The sequence below is a fragment of the Pistacia vera genome, unplaced genomic scaffold, assembly GCF_008641045.1.
Source record: "Pistacia vera cultivar Batoury unplaced genomic scaffold, PisVer_v2 Contig438, whole genome shotgun sequence".
NCBI classification, from domain to species: Eukaryota; Viridiplantae; Streptophyta; class Magnoliopsida; order Sapindales; family Anacardiaceae; genus Pistacia; species Pistacia vera.
In genome coordinates, this window is record NW_022196266.1 from 509,509 (window position 1) to 523,090 (window position 13,582).

Below are 13,582 nucleotides of genomic sequence, written 5' to 3' on the forward strand. Positions count from 1 at the left end.
TAATTTATCATTTCATATAACGATATCAGTATTTTGAGAAAAGTAATTTAATTTATTTCTTTTGATTAAATTAATTTTTTAAATAGATGATTAGATTCAATAAATATCTGTTACAAATTTAATTGAAAAATACAAGATAAATTAATACAGTACGATGATGCACTAAACTTCCTACTATATTTTGTTTAGCATTATATAGTATTATCTAATGCAATACATACTATACAATACTATATTATACAATGCGATATACCAAACATGGCCTAAAATATTTTTCTTAATCAAGCCTACGGATACTTTATGAGAATATCTCCTAATAAAAATAAGAGATCCTTTGGAATAAATCCATTGAGATTATTCTTTGAGAATCTTAAAATTCCTTATCAAGTTTGATTTTTAAATTATATATATAGTTTCTATTATTTATAAACAACTCAAATATATAAATACCAGCTGGGATATGAAAATGACAACTTATATTTGGACATCTGAAAATCAAATTTTGAATCTTAATAATTTAATATTGTCTTAAGAAAAAGGTACAAACTTTTGACACAAACTTATTGTATAAACTGATTTATTATAACATAATTACATAACTTCAAATTAATTATAAATAGTTTGTAATTGTATAATTAAGGGTCCGTTTGGTATATCTTATTCGAGTAGAAGATATAAAAGAAGAGCTTATGAAAATATAGTTTTTATGGAAAAGTTATTAGTTGTTTAATTAAGAAAATGTAAAAGAAATTTCCAGTGTTAATTTACCAAAAAAAGAGCTTCAATATACTAAATAAATCAAGTCAAATATATAAAATGAATAATAATATTATTGAGTTTTCAACACTTTAATTGAACTAAAAAATAGCTTATTTTAAATCCTATAAATATTTTTGAAATCTTATCAAATTATCTAAAAAAGCTTTAAAAGTGCTTACCACTTTAAATAATATCTTTTAGGGCTGTTTGGTTAGGTTTATCCCCCATTATTAAGGTAATGTCATCTTATATTACTTAGATTATTATGTTTTGTTATCAAGTAATATAAAATTATGGTAATGTTTCAAAACTAATAGTAATTACTGTTGATTATATAGGTGGTAATCTGATTACTTCTATTTTTTTAAGCATTTTAAAATTACTTGGTAACGTTAATAAAAATTTTGGACAAAAATGTCCTCATTTTGAAATTAATTTACATGAACCTGCCATTACAATTTTACCCATAATTAATTAAGTCTTTGGATAATAATGCTCTTATATTTAAAACAAATTAAGGGCACCCAATACTACTACCGCCCCCCCAGCCACCACCGCCAGCAATTGGCCAACCAACATTGACAGTCATTGAAACGATGCAGGATCGGTCGAATTTGGCAAAAAATGGCTAGAATCGTTTTTGGCTAGATCCACGACCATCTAATCGTTTCCGGCCATTGATCTTACCATAAACGACTAGATTGGAGCACGATCAGCCGATTCGACTAATTGTGCATTGTTTTAGAGACTGCCAACAGCAATCGATAGTGGTGGTCAACAGTGGCTTGGGATAGATGGGGGTGATTTTTTTATAAATTAAACTTTTATATGACTGAGGTGTTTTAGCAAAATTTCAAAGGTAAGGAAGTTAAAAAAATTATTAAAAAAATAATATTATGTTAATATTAAAAAAAAAAGGTAATTTAGTAATTAATATAAAATATTCATTAATTTATCTTCCCAACTAAACATATAAATATAATATATTCACCAATTTATTCTAACTTAATTAAACATATTTTTCTAAATATTTTTAATAATATTTAAGGTAATCTATCTTTTCATTAATATAATATTTACCGAATCAGACGCATCCAATTTAAACTTTTCTCTATAAAAATGATTCCCTAGTGAGACAAAGAAAAAGGGCACTGAAGGAATTTTAAAAAAAAGTTCAAAAAAACAAAATTTAAATTTCAAAATTTTGGTAGCGGTTTAAGGAGAATTGAGGTAGTTGAATTAATTAATTTGACTTGTAAATTTTGGTTTGACTTAAAAATTGAAGCACGGTAAAATCTGAAAAGTAGAAATGTAGAATACTGGTAAAAACAGAAAGGTAGAAATGTCGCCGTCCATACTTTTACCTTTTTCGGACATGAGAACCGTGTTGTCAGAATCACGTATACGTGGCAAAATCTTAACAAGTACGGGTACTTACCGTAGGTGCTTCTGACTGCATAGGATTACAGCTCACTAATTACTGTCAGTGAGCAAGATTGGCTGTATCGTTACTGTCACTATTTCTGACACATTTAACAGCGATGAAATATTAAAATAAGAAACCAAGGGATAAATTTTCACAAAACTCCTATAATTAGCCAAAAAGTATTAAACCCCCACACAGGTTTTGAAATTATAAAACCTTCCCCTATAAACTATAAAACACAATAGAAGCCAAGGGATAATAATTAGAGGTGTTCAAAAGAACCGATTGGAACTGGAACCGGCTGATACCTGGGGTTAGGCTTCGGTTTCTACCCAGAATCAGCCATCAACGGATAGGTTTTGGTTCCGGTTCTTATAGTTGGAAACCGGAACCAGAACCGGAAACCGAGACTAATATAAAATAAAATTAAAGAGTAGGGGGTTAATAAAAACTTTTTGTAGAAAAAGTAATGTGAATACATTTATAGTTATATTTCATAATATTTAAAGTAAGTTGGTTTGACTTTTGAGAATCTATCTTTACAAAGTAACGGAGTTTGTAATTTTAAATTTATAATTCGTAATTTTATTTTTGTTAAGTTCCAGATGGGGGGTATTTGTAAGTTTTTAAGGGTTTTTTTGCCATTTTAAGAACTTTGGGGGTCATCGAAATTTTATAGGGTACCCAGAATCAGAACTGGAATCGTTGTTACAGGTTCCGATTCTAGGTACCTAGGAACTGGAATCGTCGGTTCTGATTTCGGTTCCAAATTTTAAGGAACCGTTGGTTCCGGTTTTGGTTCCTTAAAAAAATGTAGGGTATCTGAAACCGAACACCCCTAATAATAATGATTGTCCAGACTCGAGACTAGTCATAAATGGGTTCAAGGTATTGGAATGTTTGATGAAGGACGACATTTGTACTTGAATTTTAAAAACCGTTTCACTTTTTTGATACATTAAGACTCCGTTTGGTTTATTATTCTGATAGTTTTTATAATAATATTTTGAAAAAAGTTAAATTGAGCGGGTATTACGATGTAGGATTTGAAAATTAATAAAATACCCCCTATGTTTGTTTATTTACTAAACACCTTTATACTAAGATATTAAAAGTTAACAAAAACACCCCAACCCACCCATTAAATACGGACAGCAGGCCACCACCGCCGGAGGGTGGCCGTAGTGTTTTTGCAATTTGTAAAAAAAATATTTGGAGGTGTTTAGTTAAATTAACAAATTTAGGGGGGGTTTAAAAGAGATTAAAAAATATAGAATAATATTTTGAGAATAATGACATTTTACTATTTAACTTTATTGGGAATAATATTCCTAATAGCGTAACAAACGAAGCTAATAATGATGTTTTAGTAAATTTATTAATGAGAATTTTGATGTTTTACTTGTAATTTTTCTTTTATCATCAAAGTTGTTCGGGCCAATTGTGCGCAAATGTGTTATTAGTGGCCACTCTTATTAGGGTTTGGGGGGACCCTGAATCATAAGCTTGGGAATCTCTTTTTGTTCTTTCTACCTATAGTTATGTTTTACTTATAATTTGTGTGCTTTAAACCTAATTATTCCAATATGTTTTCAAGTGTATGTTGTTTGAGATTTTAATACAAGATTGTTCTTTACAAGCTCAACTATATTTATTTGAATATATATTAACATGGTCCATTTAAGTCTAAATAAAAGTAATTTTATAAATTTGGAAACTACAAAAGGGTTTGTATTTCAATAAATACAGGGGGGTTTTAGTATTTATCCCAGAAAACAATTTTAAAAAAACTAAACAGAAAAAACAAAACAATTCATGTCAAAGCACTTAAAAAAACGTTTAATAAAAAATGATTAGTCCTTGGAAAGTGGAAGATTTCTACACAGAAGAAGACGTCTAGAGATTGGAATGATCAATATCTTGTCACTCTCTCTCTAATCCATTTTACAAAAACAATAAGTAAAGTAACAATTTTTTCATCATCAATTTCATCATCATCATCATCACCATCACCATCAATATCATCATCATCTTCAACCAGAACCAAAATCCAAGGTGGGTTTAGTTCAAACTTGTGTTTTTGCTGTGCCTGTGCTGTGATTCTACTTAATCATATGCTAAATGATGAAGTGAGTAGTGTTTAGGGTTTAGTTCGAGTTTAAACTTAAAGTAGTGAATTTTATTGTAGTGAGCTTGGATTTTTTTTTTGTTTTTTGTGTGTTTTTGGGTGATTTTGGCATCTGGGTATTGCTTGATTGGTGCTCAAATTTATTTACTGTGTTTTAGTTCAAGTGGGTCTTTGATATTGGCTTCTGGTTATTGTTCGTTGTGGTGAAATTTTGTTTCTGTTTGTTAGGATATGTGATTTTGATCTTTGAAGGTTGCTCTGACTAAGGGTTTTGTATGTTGTTTAGTTTGATTATAGTGTCTGGATATTATAGGGTTGGTGCAAATTTGTGTGCTACATGTTAGGATTCAAGAGTTTGATAGTTAAAGCTGTTGTATGTAGCGTCACAGTAGGGAAATTAGATTCTAATTTTAAAGTTTGTGAAATGAGTGGTCTTGTGTTATTTGCTTTTGGTTTTTAGTTGGGGTCAAATTTTTGCCCTTTTCATTATAGGTTACTTTGATGTTTAGAAGCTATGTGTCTAGGGTATTTATTGTTTAAGTGATTTATTGCTGATTCTGGCTCCTTGGTAGTATTGGGTTGTTCTTAAACTTGTGCAAACATTTTAACAATAGCTTATGTTTAGAGACTATTTTAATTGAGGATTTTGGCTTCTGGGTTTTGTTGGGTTAGATTAAATTAATGTTGTATGTTAGGATGGATAGGTGTGGTTGATATTTACTAGCTTCTGTAAGAGGGTTCATAATATGTTCCATGGTTGATTCTGGCAAATGGATCATATAGGATTGCTGTTAAATCTGAGTAGGGATTTTTGTTTTTTGCAAATTTACGAAATGAATGTTATCGTAGGTTTAGATAGTGAGGTTCTCTTGTGTTTTATTGGTAGATTTTGTCCTCTGGATACTTTGAGGTTGGTTCAAATCTTTCGTGCAGTTTTAAGTATGTTCATCTTTTAAAGCTTAAGTGTTCTGGGTTTCTATAGATTTTTTCCTTTATTTTGCTTCTGGGTATAGATGAGAGTTTTATAATAGGTTAAGTAGGTATCTAAGGTTATTGTGACTGCTATAATGAGTTTGACTTTAGGTATTTGTTGGCTGGTGTCAAATCGTCTATACAAGTCTTGGAATGTGTCAGTTCTATAGTAAGGCTTCTCTAATTGCCCTTCTCTTATATTTTGTCCATTGGGTGTTTCTGGATTACTGCAGATGTGTACTACACATCTTAGAATGGATGACTTTTTTTAAACTTGCCCTACCAATGGTTTTGATGATTTTAATTGTAAGTTATGGCTTCTAGTTAAATCGAGTTCTATCTTAGAAAGTTCCCATACTGTAGGATAAGTTCTATTTTCTTTGAATTGGGCCTCTGTATAACTTTAGTAATAATTTGTTTACTACACGTCAAGTTTAATCCTTCGAAGCTTCCCCATCAGCATCTATCTGAGAAAATTCCCTGGCTTAAGTTCTATTTTCTTCTTATTAAACATAAATGAACCACGGTGATTTCTTACTCAGTTAAAAACCTCTTTAAATTTTCAATCTTTTGAGAGATCTTTCCTGAAATCTGTCAGAAACCTCCTTTGGAATATCTCAGATTTTTCCTGCAGAAGAGATTTAGATTTATGACAAAATTTGGGCTTTACTTTCAGCCAGAACATAGTTGAAGTCAATGATATTTTAAAATTTTGACTTTGAATTTATTACGTGTGGAGCTAATGCAAACTAGGTGAGTCTCTTGAAAGATTCTGTCATCTTTCTAACTTGGGCTTCTGGGTGCTGTTGATTAGTTGATCTTATGATACAAATAGTCAAAACGTATTTGACTATGGTTTCTTTTTTTTTTTGGTTGTCCTGTTTTCCTGGCAAATTTGAGGTGAGGACCAGTTGGCTTGTTCTTGTAATTAAGTGATCCATGAACCAAGTAGTTGTTGAGTCTTGAAACCTCTGAGTTCTTTTAAGGCAGAATATGAATCAAAATAAGGTATTTGATTCTATATGCTTCTGCAATTTTGATTTTTTATTTATCTTTTTCTAGGTTTCTGCTTCTGGGTATCGCTTGGAGACACTGGAAATAAGTGATATTCTGTTAATCAACATTTGCGGTTCAATTCGTAGTATTTCCTGCAATTAGGATAACTTTATCAGTACTTCCTCATTGTGCCTCTGACTACTGTTTTCTTCTTCTGGATGATGGACTGTTGGGAGCTTGCTGCTCTTGGTGGACTATATCTTATGGTTGTTTTAGAGTAGTATTGTTCTTATACATGAGATCATTGATATTTTCTACCTTTCTCTTTACTTCTCTCTTGTTGTTTTAGCCAGTGGAAAGGAATTTCCTAAGAACGTTGGATCTTTAGTTTGCATTTTTGGTTTTCTTAGGGTAAGGGTTGGGAATTCTAATTTGTTTGAGGGAGAATAAGGAGGTGATGGCGATGGTGATGCATGGGGAGTAGGACAGTGAGGCCTGGAGCTGAAGATGAGAAAGAAGCAGCAAACGGAATGCCGAGCTTTGACTCTCAGTTGCCCATTTCCAACACACTGTAAACTTTCCTCAGTCTCTCCCCATTTCATTTTTTTGTGCATATTATGTTTTTCTGTTTTCTCCTTCGAAGTTTGTGTTTTGTGGTATCTTTTGCTTCTGCGATTGTATTTTCTGTTGCAGTATGTTATAATGTAGCTTAAAAAATTAACTTCTGTGATAGAAAACTGAGAATAAGTATATTAATAGAGATGAGACAAAAGAAAAGAAGATTAAGAGTGTGGAAGGTTTCCGCAAGAGAAACAGCATCATCCCAGGTAGATATATTTGTAACTGTACTGAAACAATTGGAGAGGATCTCTAACTATATGTGTACTGAAAACAAAAATAGCTTATATTATTCCTGCTCCTGCGACAAAAACTGAATGTAAAACACACAAATTTAACCCAAAACCCTTTCCCAATTTAGATGAATAAAGAAAAATGATTTGTCTTAGAAATTCTTTGAGATAGGGGCCCCAAATGGATACAAAAACAATTTTCTTTTTCCTCACAAATAGTTGATGGTCTTTTCTCTTTAATCATAGGGTTATTTATTTCATGCTAAAGCTCAGATAAAAGATTTTTGTTGCAATTAAATAGACATACTTGTTTACTAGTATGCTATGATGATCGGGAATTTTATTTATTTGTGAATATTGAATCATGAACATTTTGTAAAACAAAAAAGGAAAGACATTTGAAAGTTTTAATCATGGAGTTTAAGGCTTGCTCTTAATTTGCCTAGGCTGAGAGCAGTTTGATTTCAAATTTTATTTTATAATACTATATGCATTCAATAGTGAAACAGTCATTTATGTGGTTTGGCTAGAGTATACTGTTGTTATCTTGCCCAAACTGCAAGGGTCTGTCTATTTTGATGAATACTTTATGTGATGTTAAATATATCTAGTTTCCAGAAATCATGTAGCTCTCATCTGACTGACCAACTTACATTGAATTCTGGCTGGTGCTCATGTGCAATTCAGTGTTTATAGGTAAAATATTGGAATTTTATTGACAATCTTGGGGATTATCTGGATACATTTTAGCAATGTAAAATATCACAATAAATATCTTGAAGCATTTGAATGAAGTTTTCCATATTCCAGAAACATATATAGTGACTGGCATTCGTTTTAGACTTCTATATATTTAATATGCAATGTGCATTTGTGTTGCAAAATGATACTATATAAATCTTTTCTGCATTGGAAAGTATAATTATAACTTTCACAAACTCTAGTGTGTTAGGTTTCTGTGCCAACACTTTTAACGGTGTGAATAGATAATCAGATTGAATTGATTGTTTGTCTTTAGTTTTTCAAACTTGTTCTTCTACATCTTATACCATGATTGAAATTCCATTAAAAATCTCAGCAAATACACTAAGGTGCTGATATTGGACTTAATTTGTTGCTTCTGGTAACACATTCAATTGTTACATTCACATAAATCTCATATCAAAATTCCATGGGTGTGATGTTTTTCTTTTGCTACTTTTTCTTATTTTGATTATCACGGTATTATATTTTTTTTATGATTCCTTGTGTTGAGTAGAAATTTGGTTTAATTTCAAGGCTATATGTGCCTTAAAAGAGTACACTATGCCAAATTGTTTTTACTGCAATAGCTTAAATTTTTGATGAAGTGTGGCTTTCAGTTGTACAGAGGGTAGCACAATCCAGACTTATCGTGTTTGTGATTTTGGGGCATTTGAGCATTCTGCCGGATTTCCCTTAGAGGATGCTGTCAACCTAAGTGGAAGTAAGTATCCGTCAAGTTTTAGAGATCAGTTCTAGAGCAAGCAAGATTTTGCATCTTGTATTATTTTGTTTGAGAGATTATAATATTAGGCATCCTTTGAAATCTAGCTGGTGCTTTTGTGAGGTCACACATTTTATCTGAATATTTTTGCTGACCATTAAGTATTGGGATTATTGGATAGGAATTTACCAAATAAGAATTCAGTTTCATTTTTGAGAAATATTTGTATGATAAAGCTAATTTCTTTGTCTCTATTTCTGAGAAAAATTTATATGATGTGTCATGTAGACACTGTGATTAATTCAACCAAAGCAGGCGACCAAGCAGTTGTTTCCAATCCCCTCCAAATTGGCACTTTTGATAAGGTGAATTCCATGTTTTCTTTTTATCAATGGACTTTTATGCTTGAAGTTCATTTGATCTATGGCTGTCTTGCACTAACTGCTTCTATATATCCTTTTTTAATTTTTTTGGAATCAACATAGACACCAACTTCATTTAACATAAATCCGTCTACCATCCAAGTGGAGAACCAGAGGCTGCTGTTGGAAAAGGGTCAACAATTGAATCTGGTTTCTATTTCTAGTGGTAATACAGAAAACTGGGGAGAATCTAATATGGCTGATGCTAGTCCCAGGACTGATATCTCGACTGATGCAGACACAGATGAAAAAAATCAAATGGTAATGTGCCTTTTTAGCTATCATTGACATGCTATTTCTTAAATCAGTGTTTCGTAAGTTTTGCTTAACCATGCCATTTACAATTATTGTTGTGCACAACTCTTAAGTTTGTGATTTAAGACTCCATCCTTTTCATTCAAACAGGGACATTTTTTTCTTACTCCTTAGAAATGTTGATGTTAAATGATATTACTGTCCATCTTACATATCAGCTTGCTACTTCTGCAGTTTGATAGAGGTCTATCTACAGCTCTCGTGGCCTCTGATTCTAGTGACAGATCAAAAGACAAAATGGATCAGAAGGTGATATGATTATCTAGCTTGTGTAGATTATATGTGAACTTTTTAAGGTACTGTTTGATCATGGTCTTTTGGCTGATTCTTCTATGCAGACTCTTCGTAGGCTTGCTCAAAATCGTGAGGCTGCAAGAAAAAGCCGATTGAGGAAGAAAGTATGTATTGTGCTTTTGTGGAATATTTTTAATTATAAAATTATCCCTCATCTTTCTTAAATATTAAACTTTTCAATAAGATAACTTGTGAGAGCAATATGATCAGTAGTTGGCATTTTAGGATCTAACAAGGTGAGGTTCAGCATGTTTTATGTACTTTGTAGAATTAGTTTGATTGGTAAACTTTGGAGGACATATTTAATGACAGTATTGGCCAGGCCCCCATTGAGAGAATGACTTGGTGTTGGTTGTATTTGTTGTTTTCTTTAGATTACACAAGTAACTCTTTACACTTGTTGGAAGGAGATGTATGGTTCTTACCTAGGTGGCTTTATGGTTCTTTTCTCTGTGATCGTGAAGCTTACTGATCTTATTTTGCGTGTAATTTCTGTTTCTGGGTGAACACGCTGATCGCCTGATGGCCATGTAAATAAGGCTTCAATGCGGAAACATTTAATGAATTTCTTGCTGGCTGTTTCTACTAATTATTCTGTTGTTATGAGAGGTTTGAAAAAAAATTTCCTGGGTCTCGTATTTCTTTGCTTCCTTCTAACAAATGTTTGGTAATTCTACCACCTTTTTCAAGAACATTCACATGCATATTCACTAATGAGTCATTTTTAGTATGCATGTGTTACTTTTGTACTTTATGCTGCAAATGATTACATTCACTTGCTGCTTGGCCATGAAGCATGTCTTATTGCGCATAACTGACTTTTTATGTTCTCTTCATTGACTCGGTTTGTTTTGCCTGTAGGCATATGTCCAACAGTTGGAAAGTAGCCGTTTGAAGCTGACCCAACTTGAGCAGGAGCTTCAACGAGCACGGCAGCAGGTTGCATTTGGCTTTCTTCATTAGCTTGCTGCTTAATGCATTTTGTTTTGCAATTTAATATGTACTAAGATCATCCTATTTATGGGTTGCAGGCTCATATTATTAACTTCTCTCCTTTTGTGTCTCTTATTTAGGGAATCTTCATATCAAGCTCAGGAGATCAAGCTCATTCGATGAGTGGAAATGGTATACCTTCTTTCTTCTATCTGAAGCAGCGAATGTCTCCTCATAATATACTATTCCAAACTTCTCTAATTCTGATAATTAGAAGAGACCAAACATAAATAGATTTGACATTTTAAAAATGCTACAGATAGTACATTTCTCCAGTCTGTGCAGTATGATTCATGTTCTACGAGTTTAATATTTGAACTAAATTGGGTTCTCTTCAAATTCATTGACTATTTTTGGCCTCCAATTTACCTTCTATGTGTCCATGTTCTCTTCATTGGTATGCTTTTGCTGATGGGATCCAGGATATACACCCTTATAGGGTGGTTGTACAAGATTATATGCTGTTTTATGTATGCTTGTGCCCAAGAGAATTTTAGGTTTCTTCTTATACCAAAATACGAAAAGAAAAGAGTTCTCATTATGAAAGAGAGAAATTTTGAGGAAATAATTTTTCAATCAGCTATATTATTTGAATGAATTTCATCTCATACATCAACTGTCTTGCTCATTGTACCTTTCAGGGGCCATGGCATTTGATGTAGAATATGCACGATGGCTTGAAGAGCATAACAAACAAATCAATGAGCTTAGATCAGCAGTTAATTCTCATGCAAGTGACACGGAACTACGTATTATCGTTGATGGTATAATGGCTCACTATGATGAAATTTTTAGGCTGAAGTCCAATGCTGCCAAAGCTGATGTTTTCCATTTGTTATCGGGCATGTGGAAAACACCCGCTGAGAGGTGTTTCTTGTGGCTCGGTGGTTTCCGTTCGTCTGAGCTTCTCAAGGTGAGGTCATTGTGATCTTAAAATATTGTCTGTTGTCTAGATTATTCTGAAAATTTTGATTTAAAAGGAAGAAATTGCTAATGAATTAAAATTGTAATCTCATCCAAACTGGCAATGGTAATTTTTTCTTTCCTTACCCTCTTATTTTATTGGTATTCCACTGATGTAATCAATGTGATGCAGTACCTTTTATTATGTTCAAGTTTATTGTAACAACTAATCAGCAATCTTTTGTTGGGTTGGGTCATAGGCGTCTGTCATAAGCCACATCATGATCCCATCAATTATTAAATCATGTAGTTCAGGTTGGAGGTTTTTTTTTCTTTTGAAGTTAATGGATTTTAATTATGGAGAAGACTCAGTTTCTCAAATGTGTAAGTAACAATGGAATGTGAGTGAGAATAGGTGTAGAATGGAGTTGGGCACTTTTGCCTTCATGCATGTGAGTGAGAGGGGGAGTCTGAAAGACAGTGCCTTGTTTATAAGCATAGAAAGGGTCTGATCAATGATAAATGTATGTGGAATAGAATCCTCCATGCTATATGTTTACTGTGGAATAGTTTAGTGATGATAATCTATGTATATCCACACAACCCACACTTTTGAGTTTGGTAATGAAATAGAATGGAGTTGGGCGCTTGTGCATTTTTATTGTCAAATATATGTAATTTTATTCTGCTTGTAGTTTTGGTGGGTTGATATGTTCTGATTATAGACTTAGCATTTAAATGTATTTACTGTCTTTCAAGCTTTTTGTCCTTCTAGTAAACGTACATGTTGGCAGCTTCTTGTGAATCAATTGGAGCCTTTAACAGAGCAGCAGCTTGTCGGCATTGGGAACTTGCAGCAATCCTCCCAGCAGGCAGAGGATGCATTGTCTCAAGGGATGGAGGCATTGCAACAGTCCCTCGCTGAGACACTTTCCAGTGGATCTCTTGGTTCCTCAGGTTCATCTGGGAATGTGGCAAACTACATGGGGCAAATGGCCATGGCCATGGGAAAGCTAGGGACTTTGGAGGGGTTCATTCGTCAGGTAATTTTCTATTATTTTCTCTGCCCATTTTATAAAACTTCATACCTTAGGAAGATTGCTTGAGAACCGTGAATATATTTTTTTTTAAATTCTAAATTGAAGTTCCTAATTCAATTTTGTATTCATTACATGATATGGACTCTGAAATTACTGACATTTTGAAACAGTAGAAGTATATTATTGTTACAGATGGTGCTTTTCTTTTGTTTTTGGGTGGTCTTTAGGCATTACTCGTTGTGCTTCTTTGTAGTAAATACCGTGCTGTAATACTTTTTGTGGGATTGTAATACCAGGCTGACAATTTACGGCAGCAAACATTACAACAAATGCATCGAATATTAACAACGCGCCAGTCAGCTCGTGCCCTACTGGCAATACATGATTATTTCTCTCGACTTCGTGCTCTTAGTTCCCTCTGGCTTGCCCGCCCAAGAGAGTGAAGACACAATGTAATTTATGGGCAGTGCATGAAAATCTGAATGATAATCCTGACAAAGATGCTTGTTCTTTGGTCTTTTCAAAAGTTTTTTCTTCTTTGTCTAGATTTTCTTGTGTTCTAGATTTGATGTTTAATATGTGTATTAGTCTTTGTATGTTCGTCGAGACTGATGATAGAACTTGTGTGAAGTGAGTATGTATTTCTGTTTATTGTTTTTGATATAATCAGCACTCTTAGTAAGTGTTATTCTAGCATCTGTTCTCATTGTAACTAACATTTTCTGAAATGAATTTAAATGATTGGAGAAGCTTAGTTTTCTTGTTCACATTTGTTGTGGTTGTTCTGGCTTTCATTAATTTTCGTTTATTCTGTGTTTTCTTGAGGAAGAAACTACCATGTATTTTCTTGGCAGCCAAAGCTTGTGTGTATAGACCAAAATTTGCCCCTTTTCTTTTTACACTAATTGCTTTCTTCTTGACATTTATGCCTTCGTTAGGCTCCAAAAAGTAAGCAATGATGGGACTGACTCAAAATAAGTAGGGATGATATCCTTGGAGGGTCAGGTTTGTAGTTTGT

The 13,582-nt window shown here is 32.9% G+C and overlaps 1 protein-coding gene across 3 annotated transcripts; it reads left to right on the forward strand.

The window, feature by feature from the left end:
• The first annotated feature begins 4,036 nt into the window (after window positions 1-4,036).
• On the forward strand, window positions 4,037-13,318 carry LOC116144120 (transcription factor TGA2-like). Of its 3 annotated transcripts, none has more exons than XM_031429583.1 (12): window positions 4,037-4,240; window positions 6,631-6,852; window positions 8,494-8,597; window positions 8,886-8,962; window positions 9,083-9,280; window positions 9,509-9,583; window positions 9,673-9,732; window positions 10,490-10,567; window positions 10,702-10,753; window positions 11,263-11,534; window positions 12,319-12,567; window positions 12,861-13,318. In XM_031429583.1, exons 2-12 carry the CDS (start codon window positions 6,755-6,757, stop codon window positions 13,005-13,007), a joined length of 1,410 nt encoding a protein of 469 aa, XP_031285443.1. In that variant the 5' UTR covers window positions 4,037-4,240; window positions 6,631-6,754; the 3' UTR covers window positions 13,008-13,318. The 3 variants fall into 3 exon arrangements, with proteins under 3 accessions (XP_031285443.1, XP_031285444.1, XP_031285445.1); XM_031429584.1 differs by having other exon boundaries at window positions 6,670-6,852; XM_031429585.1 differs by having other exon boundaries at window positions 6,692-6,852.
• The last annotated feature ends 264 nt before the right edge of the window (window positions 13,319-13,582 follow it).